The sequence below is a fragment of the Stegodyphus dumicola genome, chromosome 9 (assembly GCF_044657685.1).
Source record: "Stegodyphus dumicola isolate Sdum_Otavi_A_Nest chromosome 9, ASM4465768v1".
Lineage (NCBI taxonomy): Eukaryota > Metazoa > Arthropoda > Arachnida > Araneae > Eresidae > Stegodyphus > Stegodyphus dumicola.
Window position 1 is genome coordinate 10,650,306 of NC_140776.1, and position 24,643 is coordinate 10,674,948.

At 33.5% G+C, this 24,643-nt stretch overlaps 1 protein-coding gene across 1 annotated transcript in view; it reads left to right on the top strand.

Moving 5' to 3' along the window:
* Positions 1-1,619: 1,619 nt before the first annotated feature.
* Mid1 (calcium-permeable channel component Mid1) overlaps positions 1,620-24,643 on the top strand; it is a 171,270-nt gene continuing 148,246 nt past the window's right edge. Inside the window, exon 1 of the mRNA XM_085823206.1 lies at positions 1,620-2,408. Coding sequence (XP_085679332.1) covers positions 2,037-2,408 — 372 coding nt within the window. The 5' untranslated portion in view covers positions 1,620-2,036. The remainder of the gene's footprint in view (positions 2,409-24,643) is intronic.

Sequence of the window (24,643 nt, forward strand, 5' to 3'; positions counted from 1 at the left end):
ACTCTACAGAAAAAAAAAAAAAAAAAAAAAAAAAAAAAAAAAAAAAAAGTTTTATCTCCGGCGCGCGAGACTGTGTATCGAAATTCCAAAGATACTCTCTTTTAAATATTTTGTGATATTGCCGTTGAATTGAATTGTATGGTTTAAGTGCTAAGAACATGATATTTAATACATAAAGTAACGCACAAAACGTTAAAAAAACGCTCCTTTGAGTGTAATATAAAATCTGAAAACTTTCTAATTTTTTTATCTTCTTTTCTTTTTGTATATGTATATATATTTTATTATTATAATTATATTTTTAATTATTATATTTTAAAATTATTTCATATATATAAATATTTTTAACATTTCAGTTTTTTACGAATCATCATAATACTCTATGGTTGACCAACATAAATGATTATTAATTTCTTCAAAATATATTACATCAGAATTCTTTTGCTTCACTAACATTTGAAAAATAGAACTTTCATTCGCAAAACTTTCTAATATTAATACACTGCATTTATGGTTCAACACATTTCATGAAACTGAACAGATATTTAACTTGCTACGACTCTGAGATTTTTAAATATTCACTTTTTACACTGTTTTAAATTGTAGTAAAAATTCTGAAACGAGTCAATGAAACATTTAAAATATAACTTTTAAAAATAATTCTAGCAAAATTCTAGAAATTAAACATATGTTTTCTAAAAACTGTTGAAAGTTGAAACTATAAACTTTCTTCACTTCAATTGAAGATGTTTAGAATATACTAAGCATAAGTCCTAGATGTTAGATTGAAATCTGAAGTTTAAGACCGTCAAAATATCTTTCAGCATAATTCTTTACTATTTACTTTCGATATATTTTCACCATTACATTTTCACTTATGTTTCTCATATTTATTGCCTTTTAACTCTATGAAAACCGTTTTTTCTTGCTTTGTATTAGCAATTAAACATAAAAATTCGTACAAAAACGAGGAAAACAATTATTATACATGTACATAAAATCACTCAATCTCTTCCCCACTGAGAAGCGAAGAGAAAAATTATGGGGGGGGGGCAAATCTTAGTAAGAACACTCCGATATGAAATGCAAATATTATTACTAAGATTTTGGGGCTAGTATTTCAAAATTAATCTCATTACAACATTAGTTTCAGTTTAATACCTGTGATCGAAATTATATAAAAGTTAAATTTTAATACTTTTTTAATTAAGTGAATTATAAGAAGTTAAAAATGCTGTTGGTCAAACAGAGGTCCACGTGCATAGTGATGAACAATATTAAAATCCACATGCACGCGGTTATTTGGTAGAGGCACACAAAAGTTGTAATTTAGTTGTTTGTTTATTATTCCGCGATACTTCAGTACTGGAGGCAATCTTTTTTTTCTTTTTTGTGGGTGGGGGATTGTATTAATGAAGGTAGTCGAACGCTCTCTTTTTCATCATAGGTGTCCATCGGTAGGCTTGAAGTGAAGAGGAGTCGGCAGGTGGGTCAAAAGGTCGCCCCGACCACGTCCCGCGTAGCAGGGGTGGACGTAACTGGCGGGTTAAAAAGCGATCGGAGGGTGGGGAAGGTCGATCCGCATCCTCTGCACTGCTGCGTGCGCGGTTTGCGCACGCGCAGACAGCAGACGAGAGAGCAGCCTCTCTGTCGTCCGGCGAAGAGAAGAGGAATCACTCGTCGGGGGAAATAACCGGGAACGCGATCGCCATCTTGAGAGGCTTCCCATGGATCCGCGAGGCCAGGAGAGACGAGGGGGCCCCTGAGAGAGGGCCGCCGCGACCGGGAGGGGCATGCGCCCTCCGCTCTTCGGGCACCGCCAACTTCGACCCCCATCCAAGATGGCGGGCCTCCATCTCCATCCTGGAGCATGATCGCCTCTCGGCTCTGCAGAAGACCCCCGGAGGCGGTCGCGCGGGAGGGGGGCCCCCCCGGCGGCCGCCGCTAGCCGGGGCCCCCGCCTGCTATGTGGACGGGTGCCCCGATCCGGACTACGCTCCCCGCTCCCCTGCCCCTAGTTCCTAATCCAATGAACTATGAGATTTGAGCATGGGAGTCATCGCATCGAGTGTCTCGCTGCTCTGATCGTGCTGCTGCTGCTCTGCTGCTGTTCCGCCGCCGCCCGTTCGCCGTTCAGAACTCTCCGCCAGTGCCTTTACTTGGACGAGAACGTGGGGCCCATGGACGCGTGCGGGCCCCTTGGGCGACACGTGCGCCTCCGCTTCTGCGACACCTACGAGCTGGCTCGCCTGTTTCGGAAAGGGGACCCCTGCGACGACCGGGCCCTGGCCCGCCTTCGTGAACTGGACGACGAAGCGCGCCGTGCGGCCTGCCGCTTTCGCCAGCTGCTCGATAGGTACGACTGCGAAAACGCCAACTCGGTGTCCTGGACCTGCCAACACTGCGAGGTAACTATCTTTCTTTCTTTCTCTCTCACGCATGTTAATTCCCCCTCACCTCAAACGACGTTTCATACGCATACTGGTTTTAGCATTACTCTTTCCTCGTCAGATTCATAAACCCGATGAAAGATTAACATTTACCTTCAATTCCGTTATTGTGATCTTTCTTTAGATCCACGCAACGAGATAAAACTTACAGAAAGTCGAAAACAGACCTTTTGAAAGATTCACTTTTGGAGGATTAGTGAAAGAAAATCCAGCCATTGTCAATACATCCGAATCCTCGCTTGTTCTGTGATCACTAATCTTTACCTGAATTTTCCTTTTTTTCGCCCGAGACCCACCTGAAAAAACAGAACTCATTTCCCAACGTTCTTATTAAAAAACATACCTTTGACGGAAAATACTAATGATAAAGTTCTGTAAAGATTCAAATCATGTGTGCGTAATCCCCAGTGTTCAGTTCAAGAAGTTATTTTCCTAAATTTTAATTCCACTTAGCTTATTTTCGAAGTAAACAATCTTGGATTTTCATTAATGGTATTCTTCTTTTTCATCTAAAAAGAAATTTTAAAACAATGTGCATCTTACAGAATCCAAACATTATCTACTTAAATATTAATATTCTTGGTTTGCCCCGTTAGTTTATAAGCAATCATTCGACAGTTCCGGCCAACCTCCAGTCTTTATCTAAAGCATAGGTTTATTTTGTTTTCTATATTTTAACGCTTTTAAACTTTCGGACAAGTAAACAAGCAGTATTTTTTGCAGCTGACAATAATCTCGAAAATAAAAAACATTTCTTAAATTTTAGCTTAATTTTCCTAAAAGTAAAGGGGAAAAAAAAAAAAGAACATTTCAACGTTTCTGTGTTAATTTTTTTTTTTTTTTATCGTTCAGTGATAACTTCGTTTAAGAGTTTGTTGAAAACAAAATAGTTTTTATAATAATATTTTATGACGCCATTTTAAATCTTTATTGACCGTTAATATTTGAGTGAAATTTTCAAGTTCAGGTTATGTAAACACAAGAAAGAATTTAATCGCACGGATTTGTATCTATTTTCTTAATGTTAACTTTCTGAATGCATCGCATTTCCACTCTTCACATATGTCAGAAATGCTGCAGACTAAGAACTGATTTCGTGTTCATGAATTCCGTGAATTTTGTTCTTTTCCGGAATCGAATTTTCAGCCCGTTGCTCGTCAGAGATAAAAGAAGATGCTTAGAGAGAATGCCGTTCATTTTTCCGGCGTGGTTGTTCTGCGGTCGGTAACTTTTCCGAAAAGCACCCATGTTTCTGCTAAGGAATCCCAATCAAATATCGACCGCTTTTCTCCCTTCGAATGTTCTACTTCGAGAAGCCCGCTTCAAAATACGACAATTTCTCCCTTAACCGATCGAATCTTTCCCATTGCTCTCTGCCACCATAAAAAGATCCGGGGAGATATCCGGAAAAATGGGGCCTTCCCCAAAACGGGAGTTTAAATGACGTTCGGGACATTCCGTGTTGTTCGTTCTCCAAGCGAGGGTCGTTTGAAGGACGCGGTTTCACCCCCCTTTTCTTTTCCCACTTTTCCACCTCTCCTTCTTCTTCCATCCCATCACCTCGGAAGGTTTTCAACTTTTGCTAACAAAAGCAAGCAGACGGTTCCAAACTCGAGTTGGACAGCAGGTCAGAGAAATGAGTTCTAACCACAGAATTAATAGAGAATGGTTAACAAGGGGGAAGTCTGGAATAAATGATAACTAAAAATGGAGGAAAGAGAGGGGGGTCGGATGGTGTTTTCGATAGCAGCGCCCCGGCACAGTTGCGCACGCATTCCGTTTTCTCCTCTGCGACATCAATTTCGTTAAATCACGAGATATGGGAAAAGAAATGGTGATATTCCCCTAAGTGTGCCATCCAATAACGTATTTTCCCCCCAGTAAAATACCCTGAAGGGAAACTGAGAAAACTGTATGTTTGTTTACACACAAATTGGATAGAATTCGTGCTGCAGGTTACAATAATACTCACGACTTTAGATTTAAATATAATACGTAGCTCTTAATTTTTCCTTCAGTTTTTCATATAAAAACTAACATATTGAATTAACTGTTATTGCTAATATTTTACAGCCTGCTAAGCTGGAATACTTGACGCTTGTTTCGATAAATGCCAAGCTTTTACAATTTAATTTTAACGGGAGGGTTTTAAGAGACTTTGCTGATTCAATGCTTCATAAGTGCTTTTGAAACGTATGGATAAAACTGAAAAGTTTTTATGTAATTTGGTGGACGCGAAAATATTTTAAAATTTTAAATGTACTGACCGTTAAATGTACTGACTACTGATATCGCAAATATACTTCCGTTTAAGTAAAAAATAATCTACAAGTATTAGAAAAGAACGTCTGTATTCATATATATCAAAAGCGTTTAGTAATCGTTTGAAGTAGCCACAATAATATAAATCATTATTGCGCTAAAAAACAGCCAACTAACAACAAGAATCCTTACTTATGAAATGTACAATAAAATCTGTATTAGGTTAAATAAAAAGTAATGATGATTCAGATTTGATATTATTCAAAAATATTATTAGACTCATTTCCAAATTTTGCTTACATATGTTGTCCCAGAAAAACATTCAAAATAAATTATATTTAAAGTTTAATTTGAGCAATGCATTGCATAAAGATGACTATAAATATATTTCTACAATTTAAAATATATTAAAAAAATCGAAATTTTTTAGATATAAATCTTAAACAAATGTGATCGTAGGCAAAAGTTTTATGTTATTCAACCCCTTTGTTTTGCAACCTAATTTATTTTTTTAAATAAAGAACTTTAATTACTTTAAATATGAACTATATGTTATATTCATGATAAAAATTACTTACAGAAGTTTTTTTCTTTAATAAATCAATAGAAAAATAATTGTCTTCCACTTCATGCCGAGTTCGTTACCTTGAGATTATTTTACCAAAATTAGTTTGTAAATCTGTCTAAAAGGAGCAGTACATATTCAGTGACATAGATAATCTAAGTCAAGTTTGATTATTTTGAATCTGTACTGCACTCCTTTAGGCAGATTTACAAACTAATTGGGGGTAAAATATTTACATTTTTATTGATTTGCTAAAAAATTTTTAATTAATTTTTTTATATTTTAAATTGTAGAAATATATTTAGTGTCATTTTATGCAATGCATTGCTCAAATAAGATTTTAAATATTAATTTATCTTGAATTTTCTTTCTTTTCTTCTGGACCTATGTAAGCAAAATCTGAAAATAGGCCATTACACATTTTAATAAACAATAGTCAGTATTTTGAAATAGATGCTTTTACACTTCTAAAAGTAAATACATGGATGTAATTTTCGAATCATTTTTCGAGTTGCAATAGTAAATATTTCGCTTTTATGTAATTCGCTTTTTTCATGTATCCTCTTTTCTTTCCAATAATATAATCATTCTATTTTGACGATGTTTTCATTACTCTCGCATATAACGAAATATACCGTAATTTAGCATTACATACAAATATTAATATTTATTTACGATTCACTAATGCTATCCTCCGTCTTTTAGCAACAAAAGAAAGCGCTGGAATACTAACAGCTGAAACAAAAATTTTATCATTTTCTATTAGTTTGAGTAGTATATAAAACGAAAAAATACTAATTCCATGAATATCATGCAAATATACGTAAAAGTTTATATTTAAACGATTGGTAATAATTATTTACTTCATTATTATTACCAACAATATTTATGCTTCTAAGAATCGGCATATATGATGATATTGTTTATTGTTGTGTAGTCGTTTACAATGCTGTACTATAACAATCTAAAATTCTTGCAATATTTGCCATTAGATTAAAAAGTGCAAATTAGGAAGAGAAACGTGATTAGAAAAAGTATCTGATTTTATATTCTCGATTAGGACATCAAATATTGAAAAAAAAATCTGAAAGTTTTCAGATTTTATATTACGTCCAAAGTGGCCTTTTTTTTAACGTTTTGTTTGTTACCTTTATTTATTAAATATCATGTTATTCGCACTTAAACCATAGAATTCAATTCAACAGCGATATCGCAAAATAATTTTAAAAAATCATATCTTTAGAATTTCCGATACACAGTCTTGAGCTCTGGAGATAAAACTGCTTTTGTTTTAGTCTAAAGGGCAATTTGCCTAAAAGGACTACTAATTTGGTTTTGGCATTTTGCGTCGATTCACTATAAACCTTGATTCACTTTTTAAATTGTTGCCACCGAATATTAGAGCCCTGTATTAAATTTAAAGAAATTAAATAATGAAGAATCTGAATAAATGTATATGTGTTTCTCGGAATGTGATAAAACGACGGTACCTAGAGCCATTCAGTTTTGAATAACGTACGTTTCCACCCGAATATGGGCATCTGGAAGCCCAAACTTGGAGTTTGTTTTATTATCTATTTCATATTTTCGAAAACTCTAACGAAATTTTGATTAACAAACTCAACGATTTCAAAGCGAACCAGGGCAACACTGCAAGGAAAAGAAAACATTTTCATCTCCAGTGCGCGAGACTGTGTATCGGAAATTTTAAAGATATGCTCATTTTTAAATTATTTTGCGATACTGCTGTTGAACTGAATTTTATGATTTAAAGGCGAAGAATATTATATTAAATGAATAAAGGTAAGGCTCGATTTGAAATCGCAGAGTTTGTTAATCAAAAATTTGTTAAAGTTTTATAAAATATGAAACAGTTAATGAAACAAATTCCAAATTTGGACTTCCAAATGTCCATATTCGGGCGGAGGATAACGTTATTCAAAATTTGATGACTCTTATGCAGATTCTTCATTATTTAATTTCTTTAAATATAATTCAGGGCGATAATATTTTACGACAGCAATTTGAAAAATGATACGATGTTTATGGTGATTCGACGCAAAACAAATAAATCTAAATATGATCATTTCTGTTCCATGCAATGTCGTTTTCATTTTGCTTACAAATAACTTTATTTAAGTATGAAAAGTCTCTCATTGTAATTTTTGGGCATTAAAGTGATGGTTCTGTAAACACCATTTTTATTATTTTTATTCAATTCCTCTATGAAAATCAATGTTTTTTTTATTTATTTATTTTTATCTTGTATTATTTTAACTTTTGTCCCTCTTCTTTAGGAGCATAAATTATTTCTGCAGAATTTGTTTCCCCATATTTCTTACTCCCTAAAAAAAGAATCTTATGTCGACACGTACAGAACATTAAATTATACGCAGATTTTGCTGCATTTCATTTAAATTGATTTCCTCCAAATTCATTAGAAATATATTTCTCATTCATTTAACTCAGTTCTCACTTTGCGGTAAGGCAAAAATTCATAAAATCTCAAAATATCTTCATTAAAAAATGAAAACCATCGAAAAACATAAAACACCAAATACAGTTAAAAGAATTTTTTAAAAAATTATACAATTAAAATTTTACGCAAAAGCAAGCCATTCGGCGAGCGAACAAGAAGGCAGATTTTTTGGTGCACAAAACTAAAAGTTTACTTTTAGTCTCACTCGTCAAAAGACACTGAAGGCGTAGAAACTGACTTAATTTGTTGTGGACGCTATGATGAGTCAATATATGGGATAGTTTAATAACTAAAATCGGTCATGGTGGACTGCACTAGGCTGAAGATGATAGTACCGTTCATCCGTGAACTTAGTTCAGAATGCCGAACTAATTTTAAATAAATAAATTCTGCCCTTTTATATCCTTATTTCGAAGTATGTAAGAATTTCAATGTTTATATTGCTAAAATTTACTTTTACCTTATTTTGCTGTATCTTGGATTTTAGTATCATATTAATGAGCAAATTAAATCCAAATACTTATCGATACTTACTTGGAATTATCGATATTTTAAGAAGTCACTATGTTTTCCTTTCTACTGTCAGTTTTAGTAGCATTCCTCAAACTGCAAACATAAAACACAGGATTGCATATTAAGAACATATATGAGAGATTCCAAAATAGCAAATTTGAAAAGAGATAAAACTAAGCACTTTTGGAATTAAAATACAGCGTGTTTATAAAGTCCCGAACCCATTTTGATGTTTAATAACTCATAAAATAATGAAGTTATAAACAAACATATGGCATTTATGGATGGAATAACTTATATATTTTCCTTTTCAGCTTTGAATATCTTTACTTTTGTAAATATCGTATGCATGTGTGGTTAATTTCAGATAATTTCATTTTCCAGTCTAAATATCTGTATTTTTCTAAAATATCGTCTGCTTATTAATTGCATCTTTCTCTCTTTTAATGTGCCATAATGTGCGCATATGGGGATCTGAAAACCCCCATGAAAACCGTGAGGCACAATGGGATTCCCCAAAGGTTAATGTGTAGTGTGGACTAATGCACGACCGAGTCATTGGGCCTTTCTTTTTTACAGAAAAGACGGTCTCATCAGTCGTATACTTAAACATGTTAGAAAACTTCGTATTTCCAGAACTAGAAGAGCTTCAGCCACATGTCTTTTTGCAACAAGATGGTCCACCACCTCATTGGGGTACCACCGTTCGTAGTTCTTTGAATGACCATTTTAAAGGAAGATGGATTGGGCGAGGAGATCCAATTCTTTGGCCACCCAGATCACCTGATATAACGCCACTGGGCTTTTTCCTTTGGGGATTTGTAAAAGACAACGTTTACAGGAGGAGAGTGTCGAACATGGATGACCTAAAAGCCAGCATTACAACCGCAATAGCTTCTGTGGATGCCGACATGCTTGCAAGTACCTGGCGTGAAATTGAATATCGACTTGATATTCCCCGTGCGACGAAGGGGACACATGTGGAAGTTCATTGACAAGGGTCATGAAACTTTGAGTCTATCTAACCATTTATGTTATTAATTTTAATCTATCTTTATTATTTTATGAGTTATTAAACATCAAAATGGGTCTGGGACTTTATAAACACCCTGTATATTTTTGATTTCATATCCGTCGGTAAACTGAAGACATCAAGCACCAGATTTTGTTAACAACAGAATCTGATACTTGTTGTCTTTTATTTAATAGTTAAATAGCATATCAGTTTACCTTTAAATTTCCGTGTATTTAAGTCTCAATATAATTACTCCTTTCAGATAGATTTAATTCTTAGAGATTAGTTAAATCTGATAAACATGCTCAAGAGATTTATTTCAGTTCTTTTCTGTGATTTCAATAAGGTACCAGAAGCGGGCGCACTCGACCCATCTAACCAAACAAGTTGGTTTTAGGGTCATATTCTTTTTCCTTTTAGCATGCCTTCGTGGTGCAACAGTGGCATACTCGGCAAGTATTCGAGGAGTACCAGTTTAAATCCCATCGAGGGCATTGCTTATTTTTCACGTCTCCAGCATCCAAAAACCTAATGACTCTACTAAATACTAAATATATATACTACTAAATATATATACTACTAAATACATAAACTAAACCCGCTCGAACTAAATAAAATATAAAAGTGGATAATAATTCGTCACCACTAGGAATTGGCGACTGGGTCCCCTTAATCCCCAGTCGCCCTTTAATAGAGAAAGTATATAAGGTATTTCCTCTCTCTCTTTCCAGCAAGCCTTCACGGTGTAACGGTAGCACACTCGGCGCGTATTCGAGGGATCCAGGTTCAAGTCCCGGCGAGGGCATTGCTCATTTTTTACGTCTCCATCATAAAAAAAACCTAACTCTTCATGCCTTTAAAATTAAATTTTAAATACAGTTAATATTTACAGTATGTTTATAAAATTTACATCTTCTGTTTTAGTACCAAATGTTTCTTATGCATTAAACATTGCGCTGTATGATTTTAAACAGTTTGCTAATGTAATATTAAAAAAAAAAATGAGTTTTGTTTGGTTCTGAGTTTTCTCTATTATCAACGATGACAAGATCTCTTAATAATGTTTAATAATATTTTTCTACTTTTTGTGTTCTCTTGTATTTCCATTTGTTAAGTTACGGCTCATCGTGCTTGCATATGTATTTTATGAATACATATTTATTATATACATATGTGCTTGCATATGCACAGCACATATGTATTTTATGAATACAAAATCATTCAAACTTCAAAATATACTGTTTGTTACATTATTATATTAAAATGGAATTATTATTACACGACTAAAAACAAAAAATAAGCATTTTACATTGATGAAGTAACGTTTATACTGCAATAATATGAAATTATTTAAAATTTAAGTGCTCATATTTAACCTGAATGAGAAAAATAAGTTTACTTAAACTTTCAAAGAGCTGTATTTGTATTAGAGCTTCAATTTTGTTCAAAGAGCTATTTTTAGATGTGGGAGTAACATTTCCTGTTATTATATTTGTTCTTGATATTGCACTTGTATTTGACATCATTAATGTGATAAAATATAATTCGTTAGCATTAATCATACGTTTCTTCCAGCTGCCGAAAAGGCTGTATAAATATTTAAAAAACGTTTTGCAGCAACAAACTGGTAAAAAGTCATTTTAAAAAATTAAAAAAATCCAAACTTCTCAAAATATTCAGGAAACTAACTATTAAAAACGTTATTTTTATGAATTTTGAAACATTTCTATAGGGGGGAAAATAGAGAAACCCAAAAAAAAACTTTAGATCTCATTTTGGCAATAAAAATTAAGGAGTTTTTGACACTATAAAGTATTTTTCAATACATAAAATCCAAAATTTACATAGTCTAAGGGCAAAATTTTCCCATTAACACTGATCTATACAAAAAGTCAAAAATATCCCACGAAGACGAAATTTAACCAGTCATATATTACCTAATTTTATCTTTATTCCACAGAAGATGCTCCGAATATGTTAGCATAAATTGTTTGCTCTGAAACTATGAACTTGTAAGGTATTTCTCCCGCCTTTTTATTTCGTGGTGTAGTGGTCAGCACACTGAGCCGGTATTTGAGAGGTCCGTGGTTCGATTCATGGCGAAGGCAGTTGCTAATTTTTCATCTCTTGCTTCCAGAAAATCCTAATGTCTCTACAAAATACCTTTCCCAAGACAACCACTCACAGTTCAATTTTGGTCTTTTGTGTTAGTGGTCGTTTTAGAAAGTTAAAATTCAATATCGGTATTTATTTATGTTCCCAAAAATACTGGGCACTCTTAAAGGCGGTCACGAGATGGCTAATCGTATTGTACATCTGTGGAGATTTCCTTAAAGCTTCTATATGATTCCGAGTATTTTAGAGGGAGGATTCAGTTCTTAATGGCAGTTACATATTCTTAAATAACCCATCATTCGAAAAACGTTACAGTAAAATATTTACCTTTTTTGCAATTAAAAACATGACGTTAATTACAACATTAAAGTAAATTACCAGAAACAAAATAATCTATATAAACCTATTTAAATGATATGCCAGCAAATTAGGAACAAATTTCATGAAGCATAGAGCTTTGATAGGTTAGTTAATCCAGCAGATATTTCATTTTCTGGAATATTTCAGCATGCATAAGTTCTGAAGGAGAAGAAACCCACAAGTTTTTATTACCTTTGAAGTGTTCCTTCCTGGATTTAACCGACCTTGGCGTGTTTATATCTTTGTACAGATGTCTCGGCATAACGCATCTATTTCAGTCTATCTCCTAGACCTCTAAACTAACCAAACAAATTCTTTGGTTTAGAAGCATCTTGTTCACACACTCGCACACACACACATAAATATATATGTAATAAAACTTTTGATGTGTTGACGTAAAACATAATGACGTAGTTTGCATGAAGAAATAGCAGCGTTCATATCAGGCTAAGCACTTCTTTTTTCTCGATAAAATATTTGTGGATATAAAAACGCACAGCTCAATGAGCGCGAAATGCGAGCTCGTTATTCAGTGCAAGCAAGCGTATTTTTCACATTTTGATACTACATTTGAAGTAAAAGGAGGGATAGAATGTTAGTAGCAGAGGGGTTTGGTTTGATTTGGTTTATATGATTAAACGTCAGAGTACGCTGTCTGTTTAATGAGAGGGATGACCTAAGCAGGGGGATGACTTTATGGAGGACATTTTAACACCTTAATTGCCGCATGACTCACCTATGGATCATAATAGGTTTGTTTCTGGCCCACAGGTGGGTCACGGAAATGTTCATTTTTGTAGCCGCATGTACAACTGGTTCTGCCGTTTCATATGAGAATATAAATTTCTTCGACCTCTAAATTACTTTGGCGAAATTGGTACAAAATTAAAAACGTATATAATTTCATAAATTTATTTATTTATTAATTGTGCAAAAAAATGTGCGAAGTTCTAAAATTTTGGAAATACTATTCATTTTGGTTTCTTACAAAGTGGTGTTCAAAATATGTTAATATGTGCTGCAGTGGTCTGGAAATCACAAAGTATGGTTCAAATCTAAGTAAAATTCATATAAAGTACTATTTTGCGTACTATACATAACAACCTGCAGTTATTATTTTCTATCAAACGTATGAATTAAAATTACAGTACCCGAAACTCACTTGATAATGAACTCGCCCCTTATTATATGTATTAATCGCCAGAAGCCAAAACAATTGTATACTAATCAATAGTAAAACTGTTTATTAAATTCAAACTGGCAAACTTGTCTTTCAGATTCAGAATAAACAGTTTGTGACTGATAAAAGCTGTTTGTTGTTCATCTATTTATCTTTCATTCATGCAGTGCTTAAATAAAACAGGTTGAGCAAAAATTTTGACCAGTGTAATTAGAATCAAGATCCCTGGGATGTGGGTTGGGTATGGTTCCATAATCCCTATCAGATACTGTTTGTAAATTTCTTTATCCGGACTAGAACTGAGGGCGACAGTGTGTGAGACAACTGAGTGTTTTCCAGGATTAAAGAAAAGGTTCTTCTTAAGTGAAACTCGTTTACTACCTCCGACATCAGCTGATAGGGAATGGCGATGCATACACCCAATTAACTTTGTAGGGTGTTTGCAGAAAATATCAAGAAATACTTGCTTACATTATTGTATATTATTAATCATTGGTTGGAAAAGGGGCGTGCTGGTTGTAGGTTGAAGAAAAAAGAAAAGCATTGATTACACCTGTAATAGCCATGAAGTGACAAATCGACTTAGCAGACAAAGTTCAATATTTCTGCCGGCTCAAAACAGGAATTCTGGATTTGAACAAATCACTTCAAGAAACATTTGCCATGCTTATTTGTTGTACTTGTAATATGTCGAAAATGCCAAAAAGGATTTAAGCCTGAAAGAAAAGGCTAAATTGCTGATACGTTTGGTAAATTTTGCCAAAGAAAAGCAGCATTTAAAATGGGAATTCCCATATATCACTGTGAAATTTATTTAAACAAATACATAAAACTGATCAAAGACTAGAAAATAATGCAAATGTCTCAAGGAAGCACAAAAGGAATGGAAAATCGAGAGTTGTTGAAGACTACAAAGAGCTCTTTTGACCACAAAACCTGTAACATTCGCTAAAATAGTAAGAGAAAATTTTGTGCGAACAATATGGAAAGAGAGAAATAACACTGTTTATCCGAAACTACATGATGAGTAGCAAGAGGCAGATCATCATTTGGCTAAAAGCTAGATAAAAGACATTTTACACAGGCTTCTTGAACAATTCATAGGACCACGGAATTTGTAACGCAGATGAAACTGGTCTCTGTTTTACATAGCATTATTGAAGCTTAAGTGGAAAGCTTCAAAAGGAATAGAATAAAGTGAAATTGTGGTTTTAAGAAATTAAAAGAATGAGTTACTGTGTTATTAACGTGCAATGTGGATGCCACAATTAAGGGTGCAACCATTGGTTATTTGGAGAAGTAGAAGAACCGCGATGTTTAAAAAAAGTCAAGAACTTACTATAATAACGAGAACACTTTAACTTACTGTAACAATAAGAGCTCATGGGTGACAAATAGTATTTTTACTTATTTCCTTTTGAAATGGGACAGAGAACTGAAAATTAGCTTTACTGTTAGATAATTGTGCCTATATTGTTATGAAAAAACATTAAATTAGTGTTTCTTCCTGCAAATGTTGCAGAGTCATTAGGTTATTCTGAAGAGGGAAGACTTCAGAATAAAAGAAAAAAATGTACAGTACCATTGCCGGGACTCGAACCTGGACCTCTCGAATACTCGTCGAGTGTGGTGCTACCGTTACACCCCGAAGGCATGCAGAAAAGAGAGAGAAAATAGATTATAATGTGACTTCTGTCATTCAGCCTTTAGACCAAGGTATTATAAATGCTTTCAGATGTCATTTCAGAAAAAGTGTCGTTCAAAAGAAAAGATAAACGAAATTGAATCTTGTGAAATTGCAAGCACCTGGAAGAAGTCGATATCTTTGCTAGAAGTTTAGCACATTATGGTCAGCATATGGTAAGCAGTATTCCAAAATGCAGTTAGGAATTGCTTTGTAAAATGTGATTTTTATTTAGAAAAAGCCACACAAGAATTTCCTGGTGGGAATATCATGATACAAGGTACAAAGGTCTGGTGGGAGTATCATGATATAGGGCATGTTCTGCTGGCATGGAAATGGTGCCTTGGTGTACCTCGACCGTAAACAAATGGCCATGAGATACATAGTATACTGACAGATTAAGTGCACCCTGCAATGTTGCAGTTTTACCTCATGGTCGATAATGCAACAACATATCGTGCCAGAAGTGTTCAAAATTGTTTCGCTGAACATCAGTCTGTTCTGAAAAACATTAAATTAGTGTTTAAAAATTAGTTACCAATTCCAAAACCTTCCCTGGCCACCGCATAGCCCGGATCTTAAACCCCATAGAAAATGTGTGGAATATGGTGGTAAGACGCATCCGACAACACTCTTCTCTTCCATCTAATTTACAAGATCTAAAACGCTGCATAGCCAGTGCATGGTATTCTCTGGACGTAAATGCACTCCAGAAGCATGGAGACTCCATGCCCAAACGAATCAGAGCAATGATCCGTGCAAAAGGTGGTCTTTTAAAATTATGATTTCGCATTCTTAATTCAATTGCCAGTGTGTATATTACAGAAAAAGCTAAAAGTAACAAAGAAAGGTGTACGGAAGAGCGCAACTTCATGCCAACCTCAGCTGAATCGAAAAACGCATTGCAAATTCTAAGAATACTTGAACTGAAAGGTGGAGATTAGAAAAGCTACCAATAGTTTTAAGAGCTTTAAAATATAATTGAAGACCGTTGACGAAGAATACGAAACAATATGGATAGAGCAGTTTTCTGTAAAAGTTTAAAATTTCATCAAGTATGTAACTATAATTTTTTTATTAAAAGAATTTAAAAATAAATTTCAAAATTTCGCAAATAGTTTAATTTTAACACTAATTTTTTAATAATGATTTAGTTATTAATTATTAGATTAATTATTAGTTACTAGGCCCGGTGGCGCAGTGGCTAGCGCATCGCGCAGCAGCACCACAGGTCCAGGGTTCGAACCCCAGGCTGGGCAAGGTCAATTCAGCCTTTCATCCCTTGATTTCCATCCCTTGGATCGATAAAAGGAGTACCAAGTTCGCTTGGGGACTAAAACTGGTGTCCTGCGACAAGCTGACCACTTGTTCAGGGCTTACGCACCCCGGGGCCCACGGTCAAGAAAGCAGATTTCTGGGCACAGCAGGCCTTGGCCCATTAGGGCTGTTTGCGCCACTGAGTTTAGTTTTATTAGTTACTATCTTAATGAAAAAATTCAAAGTTGATACAGTGATTTACAATACTGAAAATACCGTTTTTGAAACTCAGCCGCTTAATCTACCCAAGTATGTTTTGAACGGAAGTGATTTTAATAACCGCCGGGTATTTCGCCTAGAATAGAAACCTAAGACGAATTACCAGTGTTTAATGACTTTACTGCTCGGTCACTGATAGGCCATAGTAGTAAAGAGACTGAAAAGCAAATCGTACATTATGATGCGAACGTTAGCGCATTTACAGTTCAACTTTACTTCTGTTTGTAAAATTTAATATTATTATTGGCAGAAAAACGTTCCGATTTATGAAAATACGGTACAACTGCAATTATCCGAACTCCGAGTAGCTTTCAGAATTTCAGAATTTTTCAGAATCAACTGAAGAAGAGTAGGAAAAGGAGAAAAAGGTAAAAGAAGCTCAAGAAAAGGAAAGGGAAGAGTCAGGAGAAGATGAGAATGACGTGTTAAGAAACACTCTTTTGGAAATTTCCGGATGTTCAGAAGTTAGTGCTGAGGATACACCAGAATGAATGGTCTGTAATTTGCCAGACCCTGGGTTTTAAATTCTAAATGATGATGAACTTGTTGGAAGTCTGAGAGAAAGAAGTGTCGAAGAAGAAGATGACATTTATGTCGAAGTTGAAGCAGACACGGGATCATCAGCTAGTGAAGCGTTTGCCTGCCTTGAAACTGCATCGAAGTGGATGGAGCGTCAGCCCGAGTGTGAGTACATGCATCTTCTCGTTGTCAAGCAGACGCGCGAATTGGCTGCCCGAAAACGGATAAGACGGTCAAACAGCTTCTTTGACCGAGATGTCCAGCAAGCAATGAATTTCGGCACTTGTAAGTACTCTACAGTACGATTTATAAATGTACGTAAAAGTTTTGCCCTTTCATTTTAATTAATTAAAACCTTTTTTTTTTAAAAGAATAGTTCTTTATACTCATTCCAACATACAGTAATTAATTAAAATGTAGGTAAGGCCATTTTTCGGAAAAAATCCAATTATCCGAATGGGATCCGGTCCCAATGATTCGGATAATTGGAGTTCCACTGTACATCCATCCTTCATAAGCGTTTATAAGAATCAGATGACGGGATTAACTTTGAAATTGATTATTCAAAATGACACGTTTATAAGAACATCTCTATTATTCAAGAGATTTCTTATAAGCAATTTGAGAGCTATTTCAAATTAAAATTAGAAATTGTTTTATATATGCTTTTCCTTACACATGCTTGTATTATAAGGTATTTCTCCCACTTCCCTAGCGTGCCTTCGTGGTGTAACGGTAGCACGCTGGGCCGATATTCCAGAGGTCCGTGGTTCGATTCCCGGCGATGGCGGTTGCATATTTTTCATCTTTTCTGCTTCCAATTAACCTAATGACTCTACAGTATAAGTATGTGAAAATAATGTTCAGAGTGAAGAAACTTAGTTTAACGTTTAAAAATTAAAATTTCAAGCTGTGAGGAGTTTTGAGGAAATCTGCCACAGGTTAGGCTGATTTGTGGGCCTTCTAGAAGCTGAACCTAAGGGTCCAAGCCTTGTGGATTTAGGCTTAAATATACAAGGCTTGGGCCCTTGGGCTCGATTATCACCTAAATTTTAGGTGAGCCTACGTGTGGCAAAAGAACATTTGAAATGTAGCTACTGGAATAGAGGTCATTTTAAGCGTCTATAAGTGTGATGTAATTGGTAGCACATAAAAACAACAATGGAAAATCCATGGCTTGAATCCTAGCGAGGGTTTAGCAGATTTTTCGTTCATCTCTCAGAAAATCATGTATCTACAATTTTGCGTTTAATTTTTATTTATTTAAATCGATAAAAGTACAACTGTTTTTCATCATGCGCATTTGAAGTTTTAAAATTGCATCCTTTTACTTTTCAGCAAATTTAAAGTTTACATTTTTCGACCCAGTGACGTGAAAAGATAAAGTTAAAAAGTGTTAAAAAGATGGAGTCTGTTGTACGTTTTGTTCTCTCCTTTTAATAGATAACTCCCCATTTTTGATCATTTGAAATAAAAGTTTCTGCAGATGAATTCATTTCTAAAGGGATGCATTTGCCAACCAATAAAAGTATGTATATATATATATATAGTATGTGTGTGTACACTACATGACTTCCTTGTACGGCCTATTTAAATTATACACATTTTTTGCTGCATTTCATTAAGACTTATTTTCTCAAATTTAATTGAAGATGTATTTCTCATTCAATTAATTCAGGTCTCGCTTTGCGGCAAGGCAAAACTACATAAAAACTCAAAATATCTTCATTAAAAATTGAAAAATATGGAAAAACCATAAAACACATAAAATACAATTTAAAAAAATTTACAATTAAAATTAGAGTTTCTACGGAAAAACAAGCAGTTCGGCCAGAGATCAAGAAGGTGCACAAAACGGAAAGTTTACTTTTGCTCCCATTCGGCAAAAAGACACTGAAGATGAAGAAACTGAATTCACTGCTCTGCTAAGTTTCAAGTGAAAACAAATATGGCTGTTACAATTTTGTAACGAATTATATTTCAACCATGACCATAAATCATTATTTCCCAACACAAGCCCTTTTAACTTTTAGTTGCGTTTTAAATTTTTATCCACTATCTGAATTGTGTTCTTAAAGATATGCGTGAATTCTGCAAGTAGAGGTAAGAATTTTGAGCTGATTAAAGAATAATGAGAATATCATGAACTAGAACTTTCAGTCTGCAGGAAACTACATGAAAAAGTTAAGAGATTTTCTTTTATAGAAATTCCATTCATCGTTTTGAAATAATCTTTTCCATTTTTAATTTGTAATTTGAAGAATATGTCTACGGGGACATTTTCTAACATTAAATAAGGCATCAACTGGCAAATTTTTAGGGGTGTGCGCCGAAAACATCGCGGACGAAAACTTGGTGGAGAAAACAACGCAAGGCGAAAACGTCGTGGACGAAACATCATGGGAGAAAAGAAAACAAAGATAAAACATCGTGGTACAAAATATCGTCATCTAATATAAAGCGGCTCAAAAACATCGCAGTTTAAAAACATCGTGGTAAAAAATAAAGTACCTACAAATTATTGCATGACGATAACATCGCACATGCATTTTTCAGGTTTTAAAAGATATAAATGCATTTTCGCATAATGATTTGGGAGCGCTAGAAGGAAAGAGGAATATTTTTACTTTTATATTTCATTTTTTTTAATGAACTAATAAATTTTTGCTGAAAACGTAAGAAGGAAACTTAAGCATTTAAAAATTTAAAATGAGTAAAAGATTAATGCAACTTACAGCATTTAATAGAATTTTAAATTTACATAGTTAATTTACAAAGGTCATTAATAAATTAATCTTTCTTTATAAAGCTTTATTCATTAATTTTTCTTGAAAAATACAGCCTAAAAAGTTTTAGAAAAGAAAGATAAATAACTGCATGTGGTTACTCTATAAAATTTGTTTATTTAATTATCAAATTATTTTCTTTCACGTTTATTAATCTGATAGTGTTTTGGCGAAAATTATATCTTGTTTTTTTCCCGTTTATTTATTCTTAAAGTGTGGTTAATATTTCTTGCACTTCCAAATCTTAATGTGAATATGTATTTACAGTTTTTAAAACCCGGAAAACGCATGTGTGCCATGTTATCGTCATGCGATGATTTGTAGGTGCTTTATTTTTTACCACGATATTTTCAATGATGATGTTTTTAAACTGAGAAGTTTTTGAATCGCTTTATTTTCGACAACGATATTTTGTACCACGACGTTTTCGCCTTGCGTTGTTTTCTCAGCGACGTTTTTCTCCGCGATGTTTTTGAAGCTTTGTTTTCGGTTGTAACTATTTTTAGGTATTTCTTATCTATCAAAATATCCGTTCTGCAACTAAGAAAATATCCATATCACATTTCTTTCTGTAAGTTTTATGTATGCTTTCGAGTAAAATAAAGAACTGGTGGTTCGCATACTTATCTCTCAGAGTTGTTTGTAACATATTAAATTTTATTCTAAATTAAACTTGTTAGTAAGTCTGTCTTAAAATTTCTCATTTGTTCGCTATTATACTAAGTATGCGGTGATTGCAAATCTGATTTGTAATTGGTTTTTGGAAAATTTCGTATTCGTTCTAAAAATAGCTTAAAAAAAACAGCATTCGTTTCCAAAAATTAATGAGAGATTGTGTAGTTTTATAAACATGCTTAGAAACACATGCTCAGAAATGTACTAATCATTGATCAAAATTAAAAATTTAGGCAACACTTGATATGCTTTCCACTTCTATTATTAAAAAATATTTTTAATTTAACGCATGTAATATTATGTAAGGGATACGTTTTTAATTTGCGCGGGAAAAGTCATATAAGAAAACATTTCTTTGAAATAATAGCCCCTAAGAATAGCCCAAAATATTTAATTTTGTATAAAACAGGAAGAAAGATTTTATATTATATCGAATTATTACCGATTCTCTACTCCCATAAAAGTAAAATGCATTGTACATATGTTTATTGAGGTCTCTTGCAATATTTGAAAGATACTGTGCAATAGTGATAAAGTGCTGTGAAAAAGTTGTCTACACGATACTGTAGAATGGAAAGAGCCAAAATACTCAACAATGAAATTTGTTGAGTATTTTTCATAAAATTCTTTCAGAAATCTTCAATATTTTTTCTGCCCCATTTTATTATTCGTAAAATTTAGAATCGAATGGCATACTTAGTAGTACTTTCGTAGTGAAATTTATTTCCCCTCACCCGTTAAAAAATTATCAAAAATCACGCATTTCCCCCCTTTTGCTTACCTTATTTGCGGCTTTCTACAGAACATACAAGCTTGGTAAAAAAACATCATTACATGCATTTATGTTATGAAATTACGTGTATGACATACATACCTTTAAGATCATAATTTCCCCCTCCCAAGCTGCACAAGGGCTCATCAAGACTTATATTTTCTAAATTTAAAAATAATTCTGTGTATGGTAAATCATGAACTAAGGTGACTATTCTGTGTATGGTAAATCATGAACTAAGCGTTTTTTTTTTTTTTTTTTTTTTTTTTTTAAATGCAGGAGACATGAAAAATGAGCAGTGCCCTCACCGGGCCTCGAACCTCCGACCTCTCGAATACGCGCCGAGTGTGCTGACCACAACACCACGAAGGAATGCTAAGAAGGCGGGAGAAATGCCTTAGAAGATGTAGTCTAAATCATGAAATAAGACGTAGTCCAACATTGCAATCTTGTAAAAGAAAAGTGCATCAGAATCATATTACCTCTTTAATCGAAAGAGGGTTATTTATTCTGAAGAGGGTTATTTACCTTAAGGAAAGATATATGCTTTTATGAAGGTCTTTCTAACAGAATCTGGCTTGAATTCACGTTTCCCGTACTGAAGTTTTTATTCCAATTTTTGGACAATAAGAATATTATTATATATTCCAAAACAATAAGAATATTATTAACTTTTACAAAAAAGAATATGATAAACAAATGTGTAGTAACAATCTTATGTAATAATATATAGCTCATAAACTTGTTCAAACACTTTTAAAACTTTGAATACATCAAATTAACAACAAATACAAAATCAAAAATTAGTAAACACAAATAATATCCACACCCTACACATAACTCACACAATAATGACAGTTACACCGTTAGTGCTGCCATCACACTGAAATTTTCAAAACAATAATACGTGAACAGTGTGTATCCAGTTGGTTACACTATGCAGTATGCTAAAATTTGTGTTTTGATTTGATTTACATGATTAAATATTAGTATGTTGCCAAATGGCAGCTGCATATATTTAGGGTTACGGTGGACTTTGAAAATTAGATTTTTAAGTTTTTGTGTTTTCAACAAGAAATTTTACACATATACATATTATAATATCAGTTTATAAAATATATCTTCAAAATTTCAATTCATTTTAAATTAAAACATTTTGAAACAAATAATTAATTATTTTAATTAAAAATTTAAAATGCTCCTTCCGCGCTAATTTTCAATATTTTTTGCCTAATTTTTCCTTTAAGTTAGTTATAGACTTGACAAAAGTTTTCGTGTATCCGTTATTGAATATGATGGATCAAAAATTTTTAAAAAGGATTTTTTCTACTGTAACATATAACAAGATAGTATCTTCCAAATATCATGCATTTTTAACCAAAAATGAGACGCATGGAGCATTTTCAAGACATACGAACTGCGAAAAAATTTGTTTTGAGAAAACCGAATTTAAAGTTTTTCTTCAAACTTAACAGTAATACATGTTCATGAGAAACAGAAAATTAAATTTAAATATGAATATATAGACACTGGATAGCATTTTCGTATCATTTAACTATTTTAAATCTCATAATAATTAATTTGAGAAAAATAAACATATCGCAAATTGGTATGTGATTCGAAGTTAGAGGTAGAAACAATTTATGCATTATATCCAATGAAACTTTTAAAATTCACCGGCATCACATGTTTTACCTTTGTTATGTTTACATTTAACAAATGCATTATTACCATAATGCATTTGTTATGTTTACATTATTTTTTAATGCTTTACAATATTTTTTACTATTTCTGTTTATTTTCAAGTAGGTAAACGTCTCTTTTTACTTTAGTTGAAGCAACATTGATCACGCTTTTTTGCAAACGAGTAGGGAAAACGAGTTGGCTTCTTCCTGTTCTACGCCTATAGTATTAATATTACCAAAATTAATTCATTAATAGTTGTCAATACTGATATTTCTAGCCTTTGTTTAAGAAATAAACACTTATTTTAGTCAAATATATAAATTATAACATCAGTAAATAACTGTTGAAATACATTTTTTTTAACATTTTCTCCAAAATTTAAAGGGCAAAATTTATGCTATTTACACATTCTAAATGCTTGTAACTTCTTTAAAAATTAGAATATTTGAACTCGGTTTTTTTGCGTACAATGTAGTTACGTATGTGGAATATTACGAGAGTAAAAAAATAAATTCAATATTTTGGTTGATTTTCAGCTATTTTGAAAGTCCACAGCCCCCTTGAGGGTTTTTAAGCTTCCGAAATCAACTGCGTTACATTACGTCAACGTTCAGATGTTCGTTTATTTATTAGATACATTAGAGAGCTTATTTCCCGAAAATTTCAATCGAGACTTTATGCAGGATAATGATATCATTCACTCGAACATTTATAAAGATCGTGTCTAAACCTTCAAAGCAAGCTCATGTATCTACTTCATTACTGCAATAAATCATTACTGCTTGCGATTTAACTTATACCCGAGATATTGCGATAGAAGCTTTTTTGTCGCTTGAAGTGTCTTTTAATCTTAAGTGGTTGTTCGAAAGCTGAAAGATGGCTGCTGTAGCTCCAGTTTTACATATAGGTATATTCATGTAGGCAACCCATTTTCCGAGAATATAATTTCGCAAACAAGCAAATTAAAACTGACGTAAAAGTGCAAAAAGGGAAGGGCATCAATTAAACGACGGTGGCAATGTTCGCAAGTCTCCCCTTCTCGTAATAAAATAAGGCGCTAGCCAGATGGTTTTTCTCAAGAGTTAGGAGTACAGTTTCATATCTGAGAGAGGCAGATAAAAGACCATCTGCCCACTTTACGGCCGAGAAAAATCGGAAGCGGAAGTAGCGGTGACTAAAGTAGCGAAAATAATTATAATTTTTCTATTATTTTTTATTACTTTTAAGTTAGCAATTAACATATATTTGTAATTTTTTTGTTTGTTTATTAATGCAGCATATCCTATACGTTGGCACAGGAAGCCAATATCAGTATATGCGGATATTTTGATTTTCGCTTCGGGTTTCTGTCGAAAATTCATTTGTTCCGTCTGGTTTACGGTACTGCCAATTGTAACTCATGCATTAATTTGCTTCTGTTGATGACTCTTGACTGTCTTGTAACGCTTTTTGATTGAATGTAAGCAACTGTTTGCTACTTAATTGATTTTTCATTCTACAACCAAAATGCAACAATATCCTTCAAATTTTTCCGTTTAAATGTTGCTTCGTACGTACACTTCACATACATACAGAGGGTGTTCATACATTTTTGTAACGATTTTGAAAAGATTTATATGTAAACAAACCTTAGAATTTTATTCTCTAATATGTTCAATCTGATAGCTCTTTTGTCGAACTATCATATTACATCTTGATTTCCAAGATAAACGCCCTTTTCTTAAAACATCGAAGTTGATTTTATTCCATTTCTCCTTCACAATCTTCCAATGTCCATTCAATGTTTTGGGATGCTGCTTGTAAAGAGTTTGTTTTAAAAGTCCAAATGCACAATAATCCATAGGAGACACATCGGGGGACTTCGGTGGGATGCATTTTAAAGGAAATAGCTTCAATTCCGGTTTCATTTCTCACTTTTTCAAAAAGTAGAGCAGTAGATTTAAATGTATGGCTTAGAGCCTAATCCCGGTGGAACTTAACACAGTTAAGATTGTTTGAATAAAGAGATGGAATTACTTCTTTAACCAGTTAACTGTGACGCCCTCG